The sequence below is a fragment of the Aptenodytes forsteri genome, unplaced genomic scaffold (genome assembly GCF_000699145.1).
Source record: "Aptenodytes forsteri isolate BGI_AS27 unplaced genomic scaffold, ASM69914v1 Scaffold371, whole genome shotgun sequence".
In the NCBI taxonomy this organism is placed as follows: domain Eukaryota; kingdom Metazoa; phylum Chordata; class Aves; order Sphenisciformes; family Spheniscidae; genus Aptenodytes; species Aptenodytes forsteri.
The window spans coordinates 2,651,089-2,672,668 of NW_008795322.1; the positions used below are offsets into that span (position 1 = coordinate 2,651,089).

The 21,580-nt window shown below is 36.2% G+C and overlaps 1 protein-coding gene across 1 annotated transcript in view; it reads left to right on the forward strand.

Annotated features, from left to right (window-relative positions):
• The window catches only part of DIAPH2 (diaphanous related formin 2), a 263,767-nt gene extending 262,276 nt beyond the window's left edge, over positions 1-1,491 (forward strand). Inside the window, exon 28 of the mRNA XM_019472249.1 lies at positions 774-1,491. Within this exon, the coding sequence (XP_019327794.1) occupies positions 774-838 (65 nt within the window). The 3' untranslated portion in view covers positions 839-1,491. The remainder of the gene's footprint in view (positions 1-773) is intronic.
• The last annotated feature ends 20,089 nt before the right edge of the window (positions 1,492-21,580 follow it).

Genomic DNA, 21,580 nt, shown 5'->3' on the forward strand with positions numbered 1-21,580 from the left:
GGTCAAAAGTCAGCAGTCACCAAAAAAAAAAGAAAAAGAAAAAATTTGCGTGGAAGGACCACATTTTAAAAAAGAAAGAACAAAACCTCCAGAAAACTAAGTGGGGGTTAATTTTCTGCCCCTTTTTGTGTGTGTGCATGTGTATATTCATCACTTTAAAGTTTTATTTTAAAGGCATTTAGGAATGTGGCTGGTACTTCATGATTGTTTTCCTGTCATAGAGACATATTTATTATTCATTGCAATAATTACTGTGTAATATTTTATACTAAAAGTTGGTCACATTGCACAATCAGGAAATGCTTAGGAAGTGGCTGATTTAACTATTCTATTTTTAACTCTGTACCAAATTATAGTGAACGGTGTTAGCGCTTTTATACTTGTAGGCTTTTCACCACCACAGTGGTCAGTACATTCTCATGAAACTTGAAATGTAATTTTCCAGAGCTTCTGTGCATAAATTGTTTATAAACAAGATTTTTACCCAGAATTTTAATTATTGCGTGCTGTTTCCAAGGGGACTGTGTTTCAGGATTCTCCTAATGCTTTTATCACCCAGCTTCTCTGATCAAGAAAGTAATTTATTGCTGATTGCAGAACTCTTGAACTCAGTCTGGCAGCTGCAGTGTGAAACTTCTCTGATCCAGTCTCCTAGTTACTTATTTACATATAATTTGAAATTATTTTCAGGGCTGTTTGAAAACCTCTTGACATTGCATTATCCATGTTTCAAATCTTATGGTGATTTGTTTTTTCTTCTCTTTGTATTACAGATAACAGAGGAGGAACTTTGGAAAGGTCTCGTTCTCGCCACAATGGAACAATTGCAGCTGTATGATTCTTCTGATGCCAAAGAACTAGTGAATTGTTTTATTTACAATTAAACAGTTATACTTTGAAAAGAGTTTATCATACATATTGGCAATGATCATACAGGAGTACTGGTATTGATTAAATAAGAAGGTGTATAAATATTATGTATTTGAAAAGCTATTGCTAAATAATCCACATACTGTATCTTATTACCCCAACTACCAAGATCTGTAAACAGTGTTAAACAGTTTGATATATATCTTATTTTCTTATGTTCTTTCTCCCTCCCCCCCCCCCCCCCCTTTTTTTTTTTAAAGCTGGCAACTTACATGAAAGGAGTTGGGGATTTCTAGGTTATGTTTTTATATGGGTAAGAAAATATAAATTTGTTGAAAGAATACAGCTGTGGATTCCGTTTGCAGTTCTGATTTGGACATGAAAGGAAAAAATAATAAAATTGTATGTTAATAAATTCAGAGATGAGCTGGTCTACATTATCAGAATCTTTTTTGTAACCATAAAAAAGCAATGCATAGCCCCAGTCAGGTTGCTGAAAATCTTATCTCAGTGTAAAGCCTGGTGGATTCAGCTATTTTGGCTGCAAGTAGGATATACCACATATCTACACTTTTGGTGATATGATGATGTATAGTTACTTATCACTGCTAAAAAAAAAAATTACATAAAACAGAGCATAGGATTTTACCAAAATTAAATGATATCAAGGGCAGGATATGTTTTTAACTGTATCTAAGGAGGGATTTTTCTAATTATGCACTTATATATTCTTTATAAAGATATTTGGGGGAAAATATGATTGTCCTATTTTAATTACGCTAAAAATACCTTTGTGTAGGTTTTTAGAGACAAGCTACATTATGAAGTTATTCAGAACTGCCTCTGAGTTTTTCCTCTGTTTCTCAGGTAAAATATGTAGCGGGATCTCTACTGGTGGATTTTAGTGCTGGGTTTAGCAGCTAAGATCAAATTTTCTACCTGGAGCACTATATAGCAGTGATCAATGATTGCAGCAGTCTGATTTTTCGGGCAGCTCCTCCCATTCTACTTTCTATACAGGCCCCTTGCACTGCAGTACCTCAGGTGAGCAGTCAGTTTAGTAGCTGACACTGTGTATGTTCTGCCACTCAATGGGAAACTATAGTTCCCTTTTCTCCCCAGACTCTAGTTGAATGTACAGTCTGTTTGGTGTTCAGGTCAGTCTTCACCATCCTTTTTACTAAAGGTTCATTGCTTATCTGGATGGGATGGAGGATTTTAAGTGGGTGTTCCAGTGGAACTACTCATACGTTGCTCAGCTATGATATTTAAAAAAAACGGGATACCATGTAGTAGATGGCACTTGTTCTCAAATTATTACTGCTTTTCACTGATTGATGAATTATTATGAATACTTTTATTGCCTGGTGTTATGGGGAACTTTCCTTTAATGTTATATAAAGAATATTTGGAAGGTAAGGTGTCACATCGTTTTCTGTGCACAAACTGCTAGCTCTCGAGGAGCATTCGATACTGGGGCAGTGTAACTTTGCACTACTGCTTGAGGCAAGCATCTTTGTACAGTAGATTCTTTTTGCTTCTCTGGTAAGATGCTCTGAAGACTATCTGACTAGTTTGGGATAAATTCTCACAATTTCAAACTACAGTGATCAATATCCAATTATTGTAAGAAAAGATACAGCTCCTTTTCGATCTAGTATTGAAATATTTTTTTTTAAAACATTGTCTTCAAAGGAAACAGGGTTTTGCCCATTGCTATATCTCTAAACATAGGAATACGACTGAAGCCTAGTGAAATGTGTGCTGTCAACTAATACTCTTCCTAAACTGTTTTGGGTTTTTTTGTGTTTTTAGTAACAAACTAAAGAGTTGTATGGTACTTAAGGAAAAAAAAAATGCATGCAACAGGATTCTGTCTCCCTGTTTATCAGTAAGAGATGCAAAGAATTATATCCTGTTTCGTGTAAGGTCAACATCAACCTTGTATTGAAGCATAACTTTTTAAAATGGAACTATTAAATTTACAGTTATAAAAATGTGCTTAATGTACAAAGCCAGTTTAAAAGGATTAGGTTCATAATGTCTATGTAAATTTGTACTACAATCAACAGTGTACTAGAATTCAAATTTTAAAATGAGCATTTTTCTGGGATTTACAAGTATTGGTATAATCTTTATATGTGAAAACTCAAAAGCTCACAACAGAATCTTTATACTGTAGCAGTAATTATTAGTGCACAAGTTTTTCATTTCCATGGGTTATATTTTTTTTAAAGCTCTGTGAAAGCTGACTACAGATTTTCAAGAACCAAATCTTAGGAAAAAGAAAAAGCAAATCCAAAATAACAACATCATCTGATGCTTATATTTTACTACTATTTTTTTCGTATTTGAAACAATTATATAATTTAATGGACATATCTGTTAGAACAAAAGTGTCTTTCAAAGGAAAACTAGTTTAGAAGATAATTTATGTAAATATAGGGTGCTCGTATTTATGAAGTCTAAAATATTTTCTGAAATTGATGCTGGTCACTTTGTCTCTTTTGATATTTTCAGTCTATATTAAATTGCAGATATTTTTAATGTTTTTATTATTGATCTGATTTTCACACATGTTTATCTAGAAGTGTAGAAGAGTAGCACCTTTTTCAGAAATGCAAAATGCATATTTTGATTTTTGATCTGATTTTCAGAGGTGTCACATGTTTATCTAGAAGTGTAGAAGAGTAGCACCTTTTTCAGAAATGCACTTGCCTTATTTTCAAATTTTAAAAAATGAAATATATCAGTGAAATTATATTTGTATTCCAAGTAATCCCAGAAAGAAAATCGCTGGAGGGTTCATACATAAATTTCTTGCTAATTATGTTTCACTATATGTCCTCTGAGACATTACGTTAACAATATACCAGCACATCTGTTTGCATTCACGTTTTACCAGTTACAAGTACTGAAGAGATTTTTTTTTATGATGTTACACTGTTTACATTTCTTAGTTTATTTAAGAGAAAGATAATCTTACCTTTGCAATGAATTGAACTAAATTTGCAATTGACATGGGAATGAAATGTTTAAATCATATACAAATATACATCTCTGTTGCTTAACTACTGGCCGTACAGATCAGAAATGTAAAGACACTAGACATCTTTTGCTCAAGTTTTATGCAGTTCACTGAGAAAAAAGTGCAACACAGTTTGTCATGTATGTTTGTTTGTGATTCAACAAATATCCTTTCCCAGCACATAAGTGATGTTTGGTTTAAGTGTTAATCATATTATGAACTGATGCTAAAGCCAAAACAAAATTAGTGCCTCAGAGGCCATTGACAAACAGCTTCAGGAAGTATTCCCAGAAATACTATTACATAATTTGGTTTTAGACAACCATGGTCAATATGACAAATGTTATCTAAAATTATCTGTTCTTTCATGAAAATTCAGATACAAATGCAAGCATTCCCATAGTTCCCTTCTGTAATATGCAAATAGTTACGAATATCTGTATATTTTTGCATTTTTGTGTGTGGTATATGTACTACCTCAGACAAATGCTGTAAAAAACGTAATGTTTTCATGGTTTCTATCCAAACCACAATTCATCAGTGACCTACTTTAAATTCATCCCACAATATACAAATGGTTTGCAAAACTCTGAGAATCTGGCTGAGTTTTAGGTTTGGCTCTGGAAATCCTCCTATAGCTTTCATTAAGAAACCTGCAATGTTTGGCTTTTGCATCCCTCAGGCAAATCCTGCTTTGATGGGTGAATTTAGTACTTCCTATATTGAGAATGATATAGCTAGTAAATATTTAAAGCTGGTAATAGTTATGTGGGAGCAAACTTACCTATGTATGTAAATTGCTTCTTATCCATTAAACAAAGGCTTGGCTGAATTATACTTTAATGTTTGCCTTCGAATTGCTGAGAGGTCAGGCATGACAAATGCTAAGCGATAAAGCAATGTAAAGCCCACCTCTTATGTGCCATACTGTATTTGCAAGTTATTCATTTTAAAATAAGTATTGTAAGAAACCTCTACATCTCTTCTTCTGCAGTATCTACACACACACCCACGCATGCACACAAAATGTAAATAAATAAATAAATAAAAATCAAAGCAAATAAAGCCAAATCCCTCAGCTTCAGGTGTCTCTATTTCAGATCACATACCGCTTCTGTGCGAAAGAAAGGGAGTTTCTGTGTAAGCCTGTGAATTCTGCAGTCCTGCAAGCTGTCACTCAGCACCCACTGATGTCATTAGGAGAATGTTAAAGGAGAAAGATTTGTTCTTGTAGTGCTTCTTTTAGCACTGTTTGAGGTGATACATATGCCACAGAATGTGAACAATAATCTATTACAGTTTAGTCAGTCTGCTATCATGCACCATTTGGTTTTCCTTTTGGAAGTCATATGACTCCTGATGCCAAAAAAAAAAAAAAAAGGTGACAAAACTCATGCATTTCTATTTTTTAAACAGCTCTGTGTTTGTATGTAATGTTTAAAATAGGAATTTGATGAAATCACAGCCTGGCCATTGTTAATCCATGTATTCTGAAAACTGTAATAAAGATATATATAACATGATTTTGCTAGGTGCACCAATGTTTTATTTGTTTATAATGATTATTGCCTACTGAGTACTATCACCTTAAAATCTGGTTTTGTTATATAAAATCATCACGCTGGAATTACTTTCCATTTTAGCTTACTGACATTTTACGGATCTCTGGTTTTTTTTTCTCTGAGGTATCAAGTATATTTGACTTGAATTTGGGGAAAAAGATGGCTTTTCCAATGGAGGAGGACTTTAAAAACAAAATAATCCAAAAAAGTATATAATTAAAAACCCCCCAACATTAAATCATGGTGATACCGTTTTATTTTTACAAAAATAACAATAAAAGGGAATCACTAAACAAATTACATGAGTCCATCTTTATTTTAAGTGGCTGGATTCCAGTATAGACTTTTTAAGACAGACACAGTCAGTCAGACAACTATTGTTGGTGTCTTCCAAATTATTTACTTCACTCGGTCACAAGATAGTCTTAACGGAATAGAAACCTGACAGACTTTTACCTCCAAAACTGTCTATTGCACCTTAAACAACTTAATGATGTCACCGTAACAGACTGAACTGCACAACAGTATAGAGAGATAGCATTGAATTTCTGCAATAAGTGCTTAAGATTCTAACTGAATGGAATTCTAATGAATATGATCAGCCGTGTTGTTACAACACTCCTTAAGTAACTTTTTATATGTGGAAAAGATATGCCAAGGGATGGTCGAAGGCACCATTTTATTTTTAATGAACTGAACTATAATTAGAATGCACTATTTGATATATGGTGAAGCAGCAGAGGTTTATTTTCTTACGGGATTAACATTAAAAAAAATGAAAACTTCTAAGTGCCAGCTATAAATGTAAATGCTATGATTGTCATGATTAAGAAAAATGTAGTAATGTTGTCGTACATATACCAGTTTCTTGTTCCTTATTTTTAGGAAATGTTCTTGACTTTCTAGTGTGGGAGTCTGGGATTCCCATCATCCTCTCAGATATTTTTGCCTTTGGGAGATTGGCAGGCAGAATTTGTCCTGAAACAAGTAGCAGGTACCTTAATACCTTTCTCAATGGTAATTACTTCCGTTGCTTCCTCACATGCTTAAGAAATGCTCTGTGTGAACTTCAGATTAATAGCAAGTTATGGCACTCTGCCATGTAGATAGACTTCTTTCTTACGTTTGGATACTTTCTGTAAATTTGAGCTATACTTCTCCCCTCTATTATTTCTTCTGGTCATCATCTCAAAATTAGCCTTTCTACATTTTTTTTAAGGAAGTCAATATTACTGGGCTGTAGTAAAATCATAAAAACATTCAATTGATTTGCTCAGAATTATTTGATGAGTACTTAATGGCCGTAATTAATCCCTTTCAATAGATGTGAAACTAAGGTTAAGAAGAAAAATCCAAATAAGGGATTTTTTTTCTTTTTTTTGCCTGTAGGCTGCAAGCAAACACTTAGTCCACTTACATTCACAAGGCACTGAAAGCTGTTTATTTGCGTTAGTGTAGTAACGAGGCCAACCTAAGAAACCATCTGAGAGGCAAAGGATATTATCTCAGGCGCCATGCTAACAAAATCACAGTTTTTTGGTTTTAGCTGGCTCTTGCCCTGCCTGCTCAGGGCACGTGCAGAGCAGGCTTGCATCAGCCTGCGGTATGCTGCTGTAGATGTACTCACAGTGAGGCAGCAGCAGAGCCAGGTCTTCAGGCCAGGTTTGTATAAGGGCAATGTGCCCAACTTTCTTCCATTGAAATAATTGATCTCTGAGTCTTAAGGGGCAAATTATCTGTGAGGCACAGATGACCGAAAAGCCCTGTGAGCGCTTATCTGCTTTTTAAAGTGCCTGAGTCCTTAAGAAAAAAAAAAAAAAAAAAATAAGACGTGGTCCCGATAAGGCATTGGTCAGATCTGGTGTAAACTAATTCTAATTCTCCACTGACATTACACCAACCCCACGTACCCAGGCCTCTGACCTGTAGAAGTTACTCCTGCATTATTCGGAAATGTGTGTTTTTAAACAGTCTTTGAGAGTACAAGGATGACTTGATGAATAATTATCAGACTGGCAATTCAGTGGTGTTAGAGATTCATGTCAGGCTGTTACTGTTTTAGCACTTTGGTGATGGAGACACCCTGAAGTGGCTCGGAAGACTTCCATTTGTGGAAGAAATTGTTAATGATCACACATTCTCAAACATTCTTTATCTGCTGGAGTAGGAAAAAGGGAAAAAGATTACTTTGAGGAGAGAAAAACAAGTGCTAACCAAAGGTGCGTAATCTCAAAGGCAAAAAGTGATGACAAACCTTTAAAAAGGCCTTTGCACTACATGTAATGAGCAGTACTAAAACCAAACAGAAAAACAGGAGAGGCAAATTTGCCTACGTGCATTTGGCACTGTGCATAATAGATTTTGAAATTGATCTGTTGTACTTTAATGAAGATTGTGGAATTTTGAAAGCTGTGGTAACATAGAATGGCAAAATGAAAATTGTGCTTCCAGAAATATTTCAAAATTCTGTTAAGCCAAGAAAGATGTAATTTAATCATAAGCAATGTATGTGTAAATGTAATATGTATTTTACCTGAACCTAATTAAAATCTCTTCCAATAAGCTACAGTTTTAATTCCAGTGAACAATAATAGTACCTAAAATAGAGTAACACAATATTTTATATAGCTTATTTTTTGTCTTGGTGACAGGTTTTGAAAAAGTCATAGCATCTTTTTCTTAGGAGGAGATGCACTTGCAAACGTTAATAAAATAATTTTTATTTCAGATAGCATAAACAAGTTAAAACTAAGAGGGTTCTTACATTTCAACTGAATATATTTGTGTGAGTATTTTGTTCTCATTGCATTTCGCTGTCCAGAGTTGTGCTTAAATTCTTGAGTGCTAAGAAATTAAGATCAGGCTTGCAGGCTGCCTAACTGCGGAAGTCTGCCGCGAATGTGTTATTTATGGGGGAAGAGAGGAACTTACACTGTTCCAAGCAGTCTGCCCAATGAATAGCCTTTTTTTGCTAAGATCTTTGAAACATGAGAATAAACTAATAATGATTGAGATTGTGATTTATTTATTTATTTATTTATTTATTTTACTCAGAGAATTTTAGCTCATCACAGGATATTGTTGCCAGTTAGGAATAAAGCTTAGTAGTAGTAGTGTTGCAATGTAAGTCAGTAGTCATGGCATCATTAAGTCTAAATAAATATTTTAGTCCCTGTTTAGGAAAAGTGTGAAATTGAAAAGTGTAAACTGGTGGGGTTAGACAGTTTCTACAGTGGTGATAATGCTGTCTTGTCTTTTTTTTTTCTTTTCTCTCTTTCCGCTTTTCTCTCTTTCCGCTTTTCTCTTTCCTTTTTTGTTTTTCCCCCCCTTTCCCCCCCCCTTTCCCCTTTTCCCCTTTTTTTTCCCCTTTTCCTTCTTCTTTTTTCCTTCTTTTTTCTTTTTTTTTCTTTCCCCAGAAAGTAGTCAGAAGTGATTTGAAATGCTTTGAGCTGTGTCCTTTTAGGTTTTTTTTAAGAAAAATTGTTGATGTAAAACATCTCGCCATCAAATACAAAGCAGAAAAAGCTGGCATTGAATTATTATAGCTGAGGAACACTCAGGGAAAAAATATACAACTAGTGAATGAGAAGGATGTGGAAAGAAGATCCACATCAATAAAACGGTGACTCTTCTATTCTTCTGTTGTAGTTTTCACTCTTTAACCCAGTCTTACCCAAGCGAAGACCCAAACCACAGACACTTGCACATCACAGATTGGCTTGAGCACTGGGCCTCTGCGGGAGCAGCGGGAGCAGACAGGTCTATCTGCGCATCAGGCTGTGCTTCTGGGAAGTCCTGTTGTCTGCCTTTGGAGCAGTGCAGGAGGCATGCATGGCATTTTGATTGGCAGGTCTTGGAAAGGAATTCTAGAAAGCAAGATGCTGCTGTAGGCCGGTTCCCAGCAGGGCAGGAAGACAAAGCAGGGGGAAGGGAATGCTCTCTGGTATCTTGGATGCTGCCTGAGAAGCAAGGAGCTGCTGCTTCCTCAAAGTCACAGTTTTACACTGCAGGCATTATTGCAGCAGTTTGTTTACATGTTTCAGCTTTCTCTGCGCTGTAAAGGTTAAGGACAATTGAAACGAAATTATAGAGGTGATTTTTAGTTACATTTGAACAATGTGGAAGAATTCTGTGCAACACAAGAGCCCTGTGTATAGATACAGCATAAAGCTGATGGTAATGGTCCTTTGATTCTGGTCTTAGCCGAACTACTAACCTAGAGCAAGTAACTTAGACTGACTGTAATTTCATCACCTTTAAAGTAAAGATAGATTAGCAAAACTTCCACAAGATTATGCTGTTACCAGCTTGATTTTTGAAAGGTTGGCAAAGAAATTGTTCCTTGCATTGACTAGATAAATTGGTCCAAATTCATTTTGTCTTCCGTCTCCTAGGTAAGACATTAGCAGATTTCTGTAGTTAGTCTGCAAACCCATTACATTCCCTCAGCACTAACACCTGTAGAATTCTGAACAGGGAATTGCAGTGGAAAGAAAAACATGCTGAAAATAGTAATGTACTCAGATGAAATACAACAAACACATTTTGTTGTTACGACCTGCATGTGTTGTTTGAAGCAAAAATTTGTATTGATTCACTTTAGATACATAAGTATATCATTGAGGTATTGCTGCTGTAATGATATGGAAGTGTGTCTATCACATACACAATACGTTGCACAATGTTAATGCTTTCTGTATTGATTGACTCAGACCACTATTCCTCACAAGCAGTAGGAAGTCTTAAAGCCTGATGCAGATGCTGGAATGTGATTATGTTATGACGGAATGGAGCTTATTCAGCAATCCTGTGATTATTAAGGTAATGAGCGTAATTTATAGCCTCTTATGACCTACTGGTACCAGAAGCTAAAATGCAGGCGTTAGGGGAAACAAAACCCTACTTTAAGAGCTAACAGACGCAAAAGCACATCAATTTTTGTTAGGTAGTGATAAGATACAAAATGTAGCTTGCATAATTTATAGAGAGCCTTAATTAGTTCGTATTTGGATCTTTAGGTCTGGTTAATATGCCAAGCCAGACATCCAAAATGCTCTTCAGTTTAGTATTATTAGAGCAGTTACCTAACGTATTATTGTAACGTTTACGTGTACTATAGTCAATCATCTGGATGCTGCTGTGTAGGTTATGCATATGAAGCCTGGCTCTGCTGATTTCAGGCTGATACGCTGAAACTGAATGCAATAAATGGCAGCTTTTCTGTGGACTTCAGAATCATTCCCTATCTACATGTCAAATTATAGTTATACATATCTATAATTTCAATGAAAGATAAGTTGTCCATCAAAAGCAAAGTTTCTTCATATAAAAAAATTTTCCCAAACCATCTGCAAGTGCCCACATAAATATTTATATGTTTTGATTCTTGAAGCATTATTAAATTGTTTAAAAAAATTGATATCCATTGTATGAGTTTATTGAAATTTGTTGCTTTCTTTAATACCCTTTATATGCTGATAGAATGTGTTGTTTTATGACACAAATTTTTTCATCTCATTAGTTCCTAAAAGTAGCTGGTTCCTCACATTTAAATACTCATATTCTGAAGCTTAAAGGAAAGCTTAACTATGGTATCAGGTGGTCAAAAATTATTTTATAAATTCTTTATCACAAAACTGGGCATGGATTCTGTTTGGGAGAAAATATTTCCAAGTATGTGGTTACTGTGAATTTAACTAAACATAATGGAAAGGCCTTTTGAATCATCTACATTATGTTTGCACAGTACAGTCACTTAACAAAAATGAATAATCTGCAGTCATTCACAACAACACAACTTTATAATTACTTTATTATAGCATTCCTAGCCAACTGGATATTCAAAGTATACATTGGTAGAAAAGAGCTATCTCCAGTTGAAGTCAGTGGGAGAAAAGCATTAACTTTTTAATAGCGAAGGATCGACAAAAAAGGAAGTGGAACGGTGATAATCAGCTGTCAGTCTCAGGTCTCAATCATACTGATAAAAATATCTAAAAAAAATCATGATTTACACTGGAAAGCAACATTTGGTATAACGAATAATGCCAGAAAGGATAGGAAAGAAATAAGGAGGAAGAACAAAATACATATAAAATAGTGTTATAAAGTGATTTATGAAAGCTGGTGTTTCAGAAAGTAATGAAAATACGTAAATGCCTCAAAGAGAAAACATGGAAACTGGTAGCACAGAGAGAAAAAGTCTGCTATATTAAGGAAGAAAAGGAGCAAACTCGCAGCATATGGTTAGTTTTATCATCTAACGCGAGGTGTTGCTCAGCTCTCATCCTTCTGTTTGCAGTATAAAGCGCCAGCATGTTTGTCCGTAAGGTTAATACTGTTGCACAGCCTGTGAAAGGTGCCAGTGTGGGGGGAGGGCAAAGGGCAGGGGTTAATTCGCTCAGTCAGCCAGAACTGGGTTCCAACTGTCTAAATTGCATTTTTAAAATAATAACCAATATTTTCTTGCCTGCTGAGATTTGGTGCTCATCTTTAGGCATTACTGCCACGGCACTTCACTAACAAAATTCAGCCCACATCTCTGTAAAGCGGACCATATACCAACTGTGAGTAGTCTCTTAAGAAATCACTTAAGAAAACAAGCAGACATAGCTTAGAAAACAGGTTTCTCTAATGCCACTTTACAATATGTAAAGCTAAATTTAATTTAAAGGATGTTTCTTAAATATAAGGTGGAATTAGATATCTAACCTTTTAAAATGTGGAAACAGGAGAAATTGCTTTGCCACTGAAATACTTCTGTATTGTAAGACTTTTGTACATGTTGAAGTGAGGTGACTTAGCCCTTTTTTAAACTGGAATTTTTCATGAATATGATAATCACAAACTGGAGTAGACACAAGTTACAAAAGGGGGCAAGAACATAGCTATGCTAAATAATTCAGCAAAAACTTTCAGGTGCTTTTGGGGGCTTTTTGCATCTGTCCTTGTATTTTCTTCCTAAATCATTTCATTTCTGTAATCTTACTTTTACAGCAGCAACCATTTAAAGAAGCACTAAATCATAGACCGTATAATCCCTTTTACACAAAGGAACAATTTAAAAAGGATAAACTTCATTTGTATGGGTCTCAGTGAACTGTAGCAGGGAAGTGTTGTCTTTTCCCATTCATTTAGTTACTGCGCTTGCCTTGAGCTCACAATGTGTTTTGCCCTGTAAAATCTTGAGTGGTCTTGATTCCTGCATTTGGCAAAGAACTGACATAGTAGATAAAAGGTCTCTTGATCTGTTCCCTTGTGTTGTCCAACAAGTGATTCAGTCTTGCAACTACTTATCTATGAGCCACACAGACTCAAATCTGAGGGTCAAGCACAATTTCTTGTGAAGAAAATTTATAACACTAAATGTAAAGTAAACAGAACCTGGAATGTAATAAAGATGCATCTGCTGAACACTATCTTTGATGTCTTTGGTTTGGTTGGACTGTTAGAAAATTTTGGCCTTTGAATAAAATCTATTTATGCATATTATTAAAATACCTGGTAGAAGAGTTATGCCAGCATTAGTCTTGGATACTGCTTACTACTAGGATTATTCACCTAACCAGGTTTTTGTTGTTGCTCAATAATTTCACCATTATTGGTTTTCAGTTTGAGCCACTGATGACCACTGTCACATTTGAGGAGAGGTGTACCCTGCCAATTTCAGCTAATGTATGTCATTGATCAAGGCAGGTAAGAGATATCAGTCCCTACTGATGTAGTTAAGCAGGGGAAGCCTTTAGTGTAAATTCTGCTGTGTCAGGAAAACTATATTTTTACTGTAGTACATTGTATAATCAAGGAACCAAATTATATAAAACATAGATCCATCATCCTGCAGTTACTTTCCTTACAAAGTATACTAGTTTTCCTACTTTAATAAAGCGTTTGCTCCCAATGAAGACATAGCCTGCAATTTTGGTACAATCCAGTACCAACACAGTCATAACTTACTTTCATTTTGATTTTAATCAGATTTCTTTCAAGGAGGATCAGTTGCAGGTGCCTGAGTCTAAAAAGGAGCAGATGTGAAAGATCAGGTAGGATCTGATGCCTAATTTAAACCAAAAAGTTTCTGTTGAACTGCAGAGTTTTTTCACCTGTGGAGCAAATTCTGAAATCTTTTGCTTTCACCATGTGTTTCATCCAGTACTCTTTCAGTTAGTTTGTCTCTCTCCACATAATTTCAGTTGCCGCTGTGGTGGTTGCCCTTTGCAGAGCAGAAAGTTGGAAGTTATCAGTGAACACCTGCACTACACATTTTCAGACTGGAAAAGCAAGGAATGCTTTGTCCCCAACAGAATGTGTGGGACAATTTTCTAAAGAAACAAAATTCAGCAAACTGAAACAATGAGACTAGGTCCTCATAATTTTCATGGAAGCAGCCATCTTCACTCATGCAGGTAGACTCCACCCCAACGAAGCCCTGCATGTTCGTATATACTTTTAAAACATACTTCAATTATCTCTACTCTTTTTGAAAAATGCCTATTACCTGAGGCACAGAACTGAACAAGGATCTTAGTATGGTGGAGTTCTCATCCCTATAGCTTCCTGTGTTTCTTTTTCTACAAGCTGACAGTCTTTTGCAATATAACTGTTTTCTCTTTCTCACTCTCCAGAATCATTTTGTGAACCAGTGGGGTTGAGTTAGGTACAGTGGAGAGAAATAGTCAGATTTATGGACGTCCCTTGAGGAGGCAGAATTGGCCACAAGAGAGGCTGACAGAAGTGTCATTAGTTTATTGATGCGGCATGCTAGGAAACAGAACATTGTGTCCTAAATGTGGAGGACTTTTTACTTAGTGTGAGGGAGACAGCAAGATAAATATGCATGGAGGGATGAGAGGATGTATGTTCGCTATGTCAGTGAGCAATGACAAGAATTGTATTCATCAATGATGCAAGGGTAAAAGAAGCAGAGGTTTATATTTCTCAGAAGGCATTGCTTATTCTGGCAAAATGTAAATACATCAATCTATAACTGCCCAGCAGTGTGTGATGTGAATAATTATTTTGGCCCAAATTCATTTTTGGTGCAATTTAACATTGGTGGTATTAAAATCTAATCCTTTAACTGTAGGTGTCTCTCCCCCAGAGGAAACAGTCCCATCTGGCTGAATGCCCTTCTCAGAAAATCTTCTTGGTAAAAATGAATTTCATTCTGAATGTGTCAGTGTTAAATGTATCTAAAACCACTACCTTACTCTGAAACTAGCAATTTTATACCCAATGTTGGGTCCAGCCTTTTTGCAACATTTGCTGTAGAAGACAACGGTGTAAGTATCCAGCACAGAGACTGATTAAAAAGTTTTCCATATAGCTTCTAGCTGGTTGCAATTTAGAATATGAGTTGCTATACTGAGATGCTGAAAACTGTAAACAGTATTTGCATTTTGTTATGAATATTTTGCATAACTTTAAGGATGTTTTCTTTATCCCCAAGTGGGTCTGTTTTGAGCCCATAATGTACTGTGAAGTTTCAGTAACACAGAAAAATTTGTTGAGCACAAACAGGCCGGTATCACAGCAGACGTAACAACATTCAAGCAAAGAGTGTTTTGCATCAAAAATGTGTATACATTTGCATTTTTGATGCAAAAATCTACTTAATCAGCACTGCAAATGAAGCCCATAACTGAGGCAGTGCAGAATTCTATGAAATTGAAAAGTTCTGTGTAATTTCTGAAAAACAAAGTCTATTTTGCATAGCTCTAACTATAGCTAATACTTAAACCAATTTAATCATCGGTGAACTAACATGGCAGAAATACTCTGAACTTCTTTATCATTGTAAGTTTTTAATGTCCTTAGTTCTGTGGAGTATGCTTTTTTTAACATTTCTTAATTAAACATTTATCCTATTTAATTACTAGGAAAAGGAAGAGCACAGAAAGATTGAGATCTGAATTTTAAACATCATCATTTTAGGCATGTTGATTTTTGTTCTCAGCTTTAGATGCTTAGGAAATTATGTTGGGGGAAATTCAGCACACAAGATTCCTGTTGAAAGCCAAAGGTGTTACAGGTATTTATCTAAGTCAGTTGTTCATCTAAGTGTTGTTTGTGTCACAATTGAGGTATCTGTTCTAGAGATTTCTTCAGAAATGAGGTCTATGATTGCTGTCCAGAGTTAACTAAGAATTCCAGAGTTTTATTCTCCAAATTCTGACTTTTGAAAATGTTCTTTTATCCAGAATGGGTTCTGTTTTCTGGCATTTGTGAGTCACCATAAATTGGTCTTCTGAGATGGATACTACCTGGAAAAGGGAGTGACCTCCATCCCAAAGCAGCTTTTAATCCAGTTAATAGTTATTATCAACTGTTACTTCTTTGGGATTTATAATTTCTTTCTTATGCAATTCTCCTTGCTACTGTTGATTGATTTTTAGTGAACAAGTGTCTACATTACAAAAATTCCACCAGACCTGACATTTAATCTTACCAGAAGACTGACTAGGCCACGCAAACTAAACAACAGTTTTATACCTAGTCTCAATCCCATCTCCCTGAGATGAGGAGGTTATAGATGTGTGTAAACTGGCAAGGACTCCTTCTGCAGGCAGATGACTACCATTTTTCTCTACTGGCTGACAGAAAGAATTTCTTGCTTGGTCTTCAAAAAAGAAAGAAAAAGAACAAAAAAAAAAGAAAAAAACCCCAAATTCTCAGTTTTTTAAACTGAGGTTATAAAATAAAAGTGAATTTCAAGGTATAATCAAAGGAAATGTTTATTTCTAAGTCAGTAATGTTTTTTTCTTTTTTGCATTAACATTGTTAAAAGGAGAGCCTTCTTTCACAGAGTAAGGGGAGAATTACTTTGTCAAGGTCCTTCTATAAGCAGAATTTCTTGTGTGAAAGGTTTAAGACATTTTACAAATACTGTAACTGAAACTATATTTTGAATCCTATGCTTGCGATTTCTTTAGAATATAGTAAGTCTAAATAGGGAATCTCAGTCAAATGTTAAGGCTTCTTGTCTGTAAGGTATTGCCACTCTTAAGTGTAGTGCAGAATGTCACTGTCATTCCAATTAGTGCAGCTGATTGGTATTAAATTTGTTTTATTTGACATACTACAATATTTTTGCTTCAAGCCAGACATTTTGTGCAAGATACAGAAACACCACATAATCACAACAGACTTTAAGGCTTATGGCAGAAAGGACCTCTAAGGATGTGTCAAATGGTGGAAGAAACCAGTTTTCTAATTTTTGCAGTGTTTCAGCTATATTTGTTATAATAATATTAAAAGATATTTTAGGACAATGCAGAGATTTAAACCACGCCATCTACATTCATATTTTCCTGGTTTACTGGACAGTAATATTATTCTTACAACTTCTCCACATAAGAATATCCATTTGTAACACATAACTCATTTGTCATTGTACCTTCTTTGCTGGAAAATTGGGAAGATAAAATTTTAAGTAAGAATGTTAGTCCCTCTGTTCTTAACTGGCTTCTGAATCGGTCTTGTAAGGCTTTGGGACCCCCAGATCTGTCACCACAGTGGAGTAGCTCTCCTTCACTGTACGGATTCATTGGTTTATAAGCTGAATTAATTGTATCGACTGGAGAACAGTCGCTGGGAGTGAAACATTTGTACAATAGTCTCAATCCTTAGGTGAGAGGCATTTGCAAGTGACTTACTTTGTTCATGGATAAAGGTGCAGGAAGAGGATCCTGAATGCTGGAGAGATGATGTTTGGCTTGATCTTTATCTGCTCCTAACTGGCATGCAGAGTCTTTATCTGACTATCTGATAGCGGGTCAAATCATCAACAGTCAAATACACCTTTGGTGCCTTATGGGAAAATAGTCAGTGAAGAATGTGAGAATCCCAATGGTTTGCAGAGACATCTGCAAGCTTGTTTGCAGTTTTGGAAGAGAGGTTAAAGGCTGAATGGGCTTGAGACTGAACTGTTCTTTTGCCTGCCATTGTAGGCCATGCAAATTAAACATAAGATATGTTGGCAAGGCACTAGGGAAGAAGCAGCAGAAGAGAAGAGGAGGAAGCCTCCATCAACACTGCCTGTTTTTATATAAATAAATTTTTCCCCCTCTGCCTGTCAGTCAGACATCCTCCACTAGATTCGCGTAAGAAACATTCATGTGTGCCTAACTTAACATTTTACCTTGCTACAATGCACTCCTATTAAAAAATAAGGCTCAGATATTCCATTTGATATTAGTGGTATGCAGTAATATCAGGAGAGGACAGTTGCTAAACCAAAGAAACTCCTCAAACAAATAAGCACGGTTTTCCTTCCCACATTGACACATCAGTGTAATTACACTGATAATGGGACAACTGTCAAATTTTCATCTGCATGACAGCTTTTTTGGGATCCCTTTCAGGCACAAACCTGCGTGCCATTTCCATCATGGTGAGCCAGCAAGCTTCAGGAATTCCTTGGTAACAGAAAATGTTCTGGAGCAGAATGATAGCAAACATTTTTACTCTAAGGGATGTGAGAAAAGAAGGGTATTATATGTTGAGAACATTTATTTAGAAGTATTTGTAAAAGTAATTCCAGAAAAAAAACCTTCCTATGTCTTGAAGTGAATGTCACAAAAGGAAATTTTCAGAGGATAGATTAAAATCTCTTCAAATGTTTCCTGGAATATTATTTATTACGCTGGCATTTGGGGAATTATTATTTTTATTTTCACTTAGTGTGTCTTTCAGAACTTGATGCTGCTATCTGCATTTTCAACCGATAGCATGACATTCTCCAATGTCATTTCTCTGAGATCCGGTGATGACCAGAATTTCAGCCATGATCATCTTGAAATGTTGACAAACTACAGTTAGAGCAAGTCAAGCATCAGTTCACTTTTCTCAAATGTGCAAACCAAACTATGGAGCTCTAATGAACAGACTAGTCCTTTAAGAGACTCGGCTCAAATTAGAACCCAGAAATGGTTCTCATAGTTCAAAATTAGTTTTAATAAATTCCTGAGTAGAAGAAAAATAATCTTACAAGGTGCAGTGCTTTTTTTTTTTTCTCCCTGCGAAAAGGTACAACCATTGCTACCATATTTATCTGGGGCTAACAATCCCTAACATTTAAAACTAACATAAGAAAATTGACAGGTCGAATCGAAAATTGACAGTCTGGGAGGGTAGTACACACCCCAAAAGATTAGTTTCCTTTGGCTATTTATGTTTTTTTCCACAGGCTCCCACACTTGTTTAAAAACAGTAACTGCATCGGGCTTTCATTCTTCCCCATACGAAGACTACCTTTAAATGTATTGCTGCTCTTTTTGTCTACCCTCAAACACAGGATAATAGCAAGAACACTAAGTGCTTGGGGTTTCCATAGGCCTTTCAGTGAAGTTTAATCCTCAAAGCCAGGAGGGAGCCGTTAGCCAGGAAGCCAAGTCTAAGAACGTGAAGGTGCGTATATTCACATAGGTTGTATACAAACATAGTGGCTGTGTTTGGCATTAGCAAGCTCTGGGGAAAGCAATAGTGGTTGCGTGAGCGAGACGTATGCATAGGAGTCTGGGATTTCACTGCCATGCCTTTCAAGTTTGCTTGCATGAGCCTTACCTATCTTAATGCCCGTTAGTGCTTTGTTGCTAACTGTGAGGCTGAAAAATGGGCAAGTGTCCCGACCTTAGAATTACTCTGAGTGGCAGATATCATTAAGCAGAGTGTACTGTCAGCCTTACTGGGTGTCATCAGGAAAATGGTGTGAAAGTCAAAGTTTGCTTGAGGTCACAGCACTATTGACTGTCCTGTTCTTATAGCACTTAGCTGCATTGAAAACTGTTGCCAACATGTCTTGACCAGATCTGCCTCAAAACTCTTGAACTCTCTTAAGTGACCGGTGAAAACAATACCTGTTTCTTTGGATCCTACTGACCTTTTCTTTGCTGAGAGTGTTTGGCCAAGCAATACACAGGCCATCTAAGATGATTGTAATACACCTTTAAGTGTATAGAGAAGGCTATCAACGTGTAGATATTAAACCATGTCATGCCTAAGTCTCGCTTTCAGGCAAGGCTACTCTCTGCGTAGCAGTGGCAACATGAACGCCTACTATAAGAGCCATAAGGGTTCTGTGGTCAATTGCTAGAGATGTTTTTATGTTGCTTGCATAGTTTTTTGTTTGCACTCCATGGTGAAGTTGGTCAGAGGCTAGGGAAGTACATGAGCTGGGGAGCACAGCTGAGTGCTGTTTGCACAGTATAGTATTATTGTTACTACTACATAGGTAACGAATTTGTTCAACAGTGCCAGGAGACTCCAGTGAAAGTGAGAGATGTAAGGTAGACAAGTAATCATCCTTTTGGGAGAAGGAAGAGATCCCTGTCCAGTGGAACCCAGTAATACGTGGGTTACAGCTTCTGTCGGTCCCTCTAACTATAAGGGGTATGAATTGGTAGAGCCAGCAGGGGCACTGGGAGATTAAAACAAACCAACCCCTTCTTTATACAGCTATTCCACAGCTTTTAATAGAAATGATATGTGGATGGTGCAAAGCTGCACCAGGAGCTGCTGTAATAGGCATAATAATAATATATTCTGTAGATAAACATAACAAAACATCTTACGGAAAGTATGCATGCTCCTGTGTGACTTTGTGCTATACCTTTATGGACTTTTCCATAAGGATATGTATTAAAACTGGTATATTAAATATATGTCTAATTACTTGTATTTGTAGTGGCTGGTTACAAAATTTATTCCACAGCTCTACTTACTCATGTATGAGAGAAGATACTGTATTATCTACTGCCTGCAAAGTCTACATCTGTTTTTGTTCCATTCTGCTGCCATGTAGCTTTAGTATAGTGAGTAGGAGTTACTTCATTCTGTCAGAACACATAATCATCCCAGGTTAATTCAGAACTTTCCTTCTTTCTCCCAGCATTACCCTTTGCTTCCTTTGTTTTGGGTCACTGGGCCAGGCTTACTGTCTTGTTATCAGAGTTTTACAGTTCACAGTCTGAAACCCCTCCAGTTCTTAACAGATGTTGCAGACAAGAGATATTTAACCACTACTGCTGCACTGGTAAACAGAGCCATCATGGCAGAAGGTGAAGAATTGCATTCAGAAATAGAAATGACACAGTAAGATATTTTACTAAGGCTTATCTTACAATTATTTGATGTTTAGAAAAACTACAGTGTACCTCTCCATTGTTTGCCTTCAGTTATCTCTGGGATTTCAGTCCCACTGCTTTTAGAGGCTCTAACCGGATGCAGCAAGTAACTAATATTGCTCTGAATACTGTATTCTACGGTAGCACTCTTCTTTCACAGAATTGTGTATCAGGTCTTGATCATCAGTCTGAACAAAATGATGGTGACTACAAAGCCCCTGGACTTTTGGTCTAATACAGACTTTATCCAACTAAGTCTCTTTTGTAGAAGATGACTCTGGATCTTGACATCAGACCTGAAGCCCACTAAATCTGTGGGGAAGTTGATGAGTCCAAAATCTGGGGAGAATTTATGGCTGAAACTGTTTCTAATAATAGGACAAGAGACCCATTGTTTCTGTATAAATAAATGTGTCAACACACTTTTGTGTAACTTCACCAAAACCAGTGGTAGGAGCTCCTTCCCAAGGGATGCAAGAAGTCCAAAGCAATTCATCTCCTCTTGATGTTGTCACTTGTTCACTGAACTTCTCTTTTACCATCCTAGTCCCTATATTTTTCTTTTTTTTTTTTTTTTAACATAAATGGTTAAAGAGTACAGGTTGCTGCTACAGAATTCCAAACTTACTTTATCTCCTGGAAGTATATTTCCTGATACATCCTAGGACTTGGTGGCATATAGTCTTACAATCTAATCCCCCTTGTCACTTAACAACTGTTGAGTGTACAATCTTGCCTTTTGTACTGTGATATGATCTTTCTTCTGTTGGCTGACATGGATAAGTCATCCAGGTATTTTTAAATGCCAACAGAAGTCAAACCTAAAATTTGGTTTTGTGGACAAACACTTAGAAGTAAGGATAGGTAGAGAGAATGGAACTAACATGTCAACCAGTTTTCATAATCATTCCAGTATAGCATTTTCCAGCCAGTTATTTGTTTCTCTGCTTAGAATGTTCAGCAGGGGACGTTCACCATATGTTTCCATAATGTTTAGC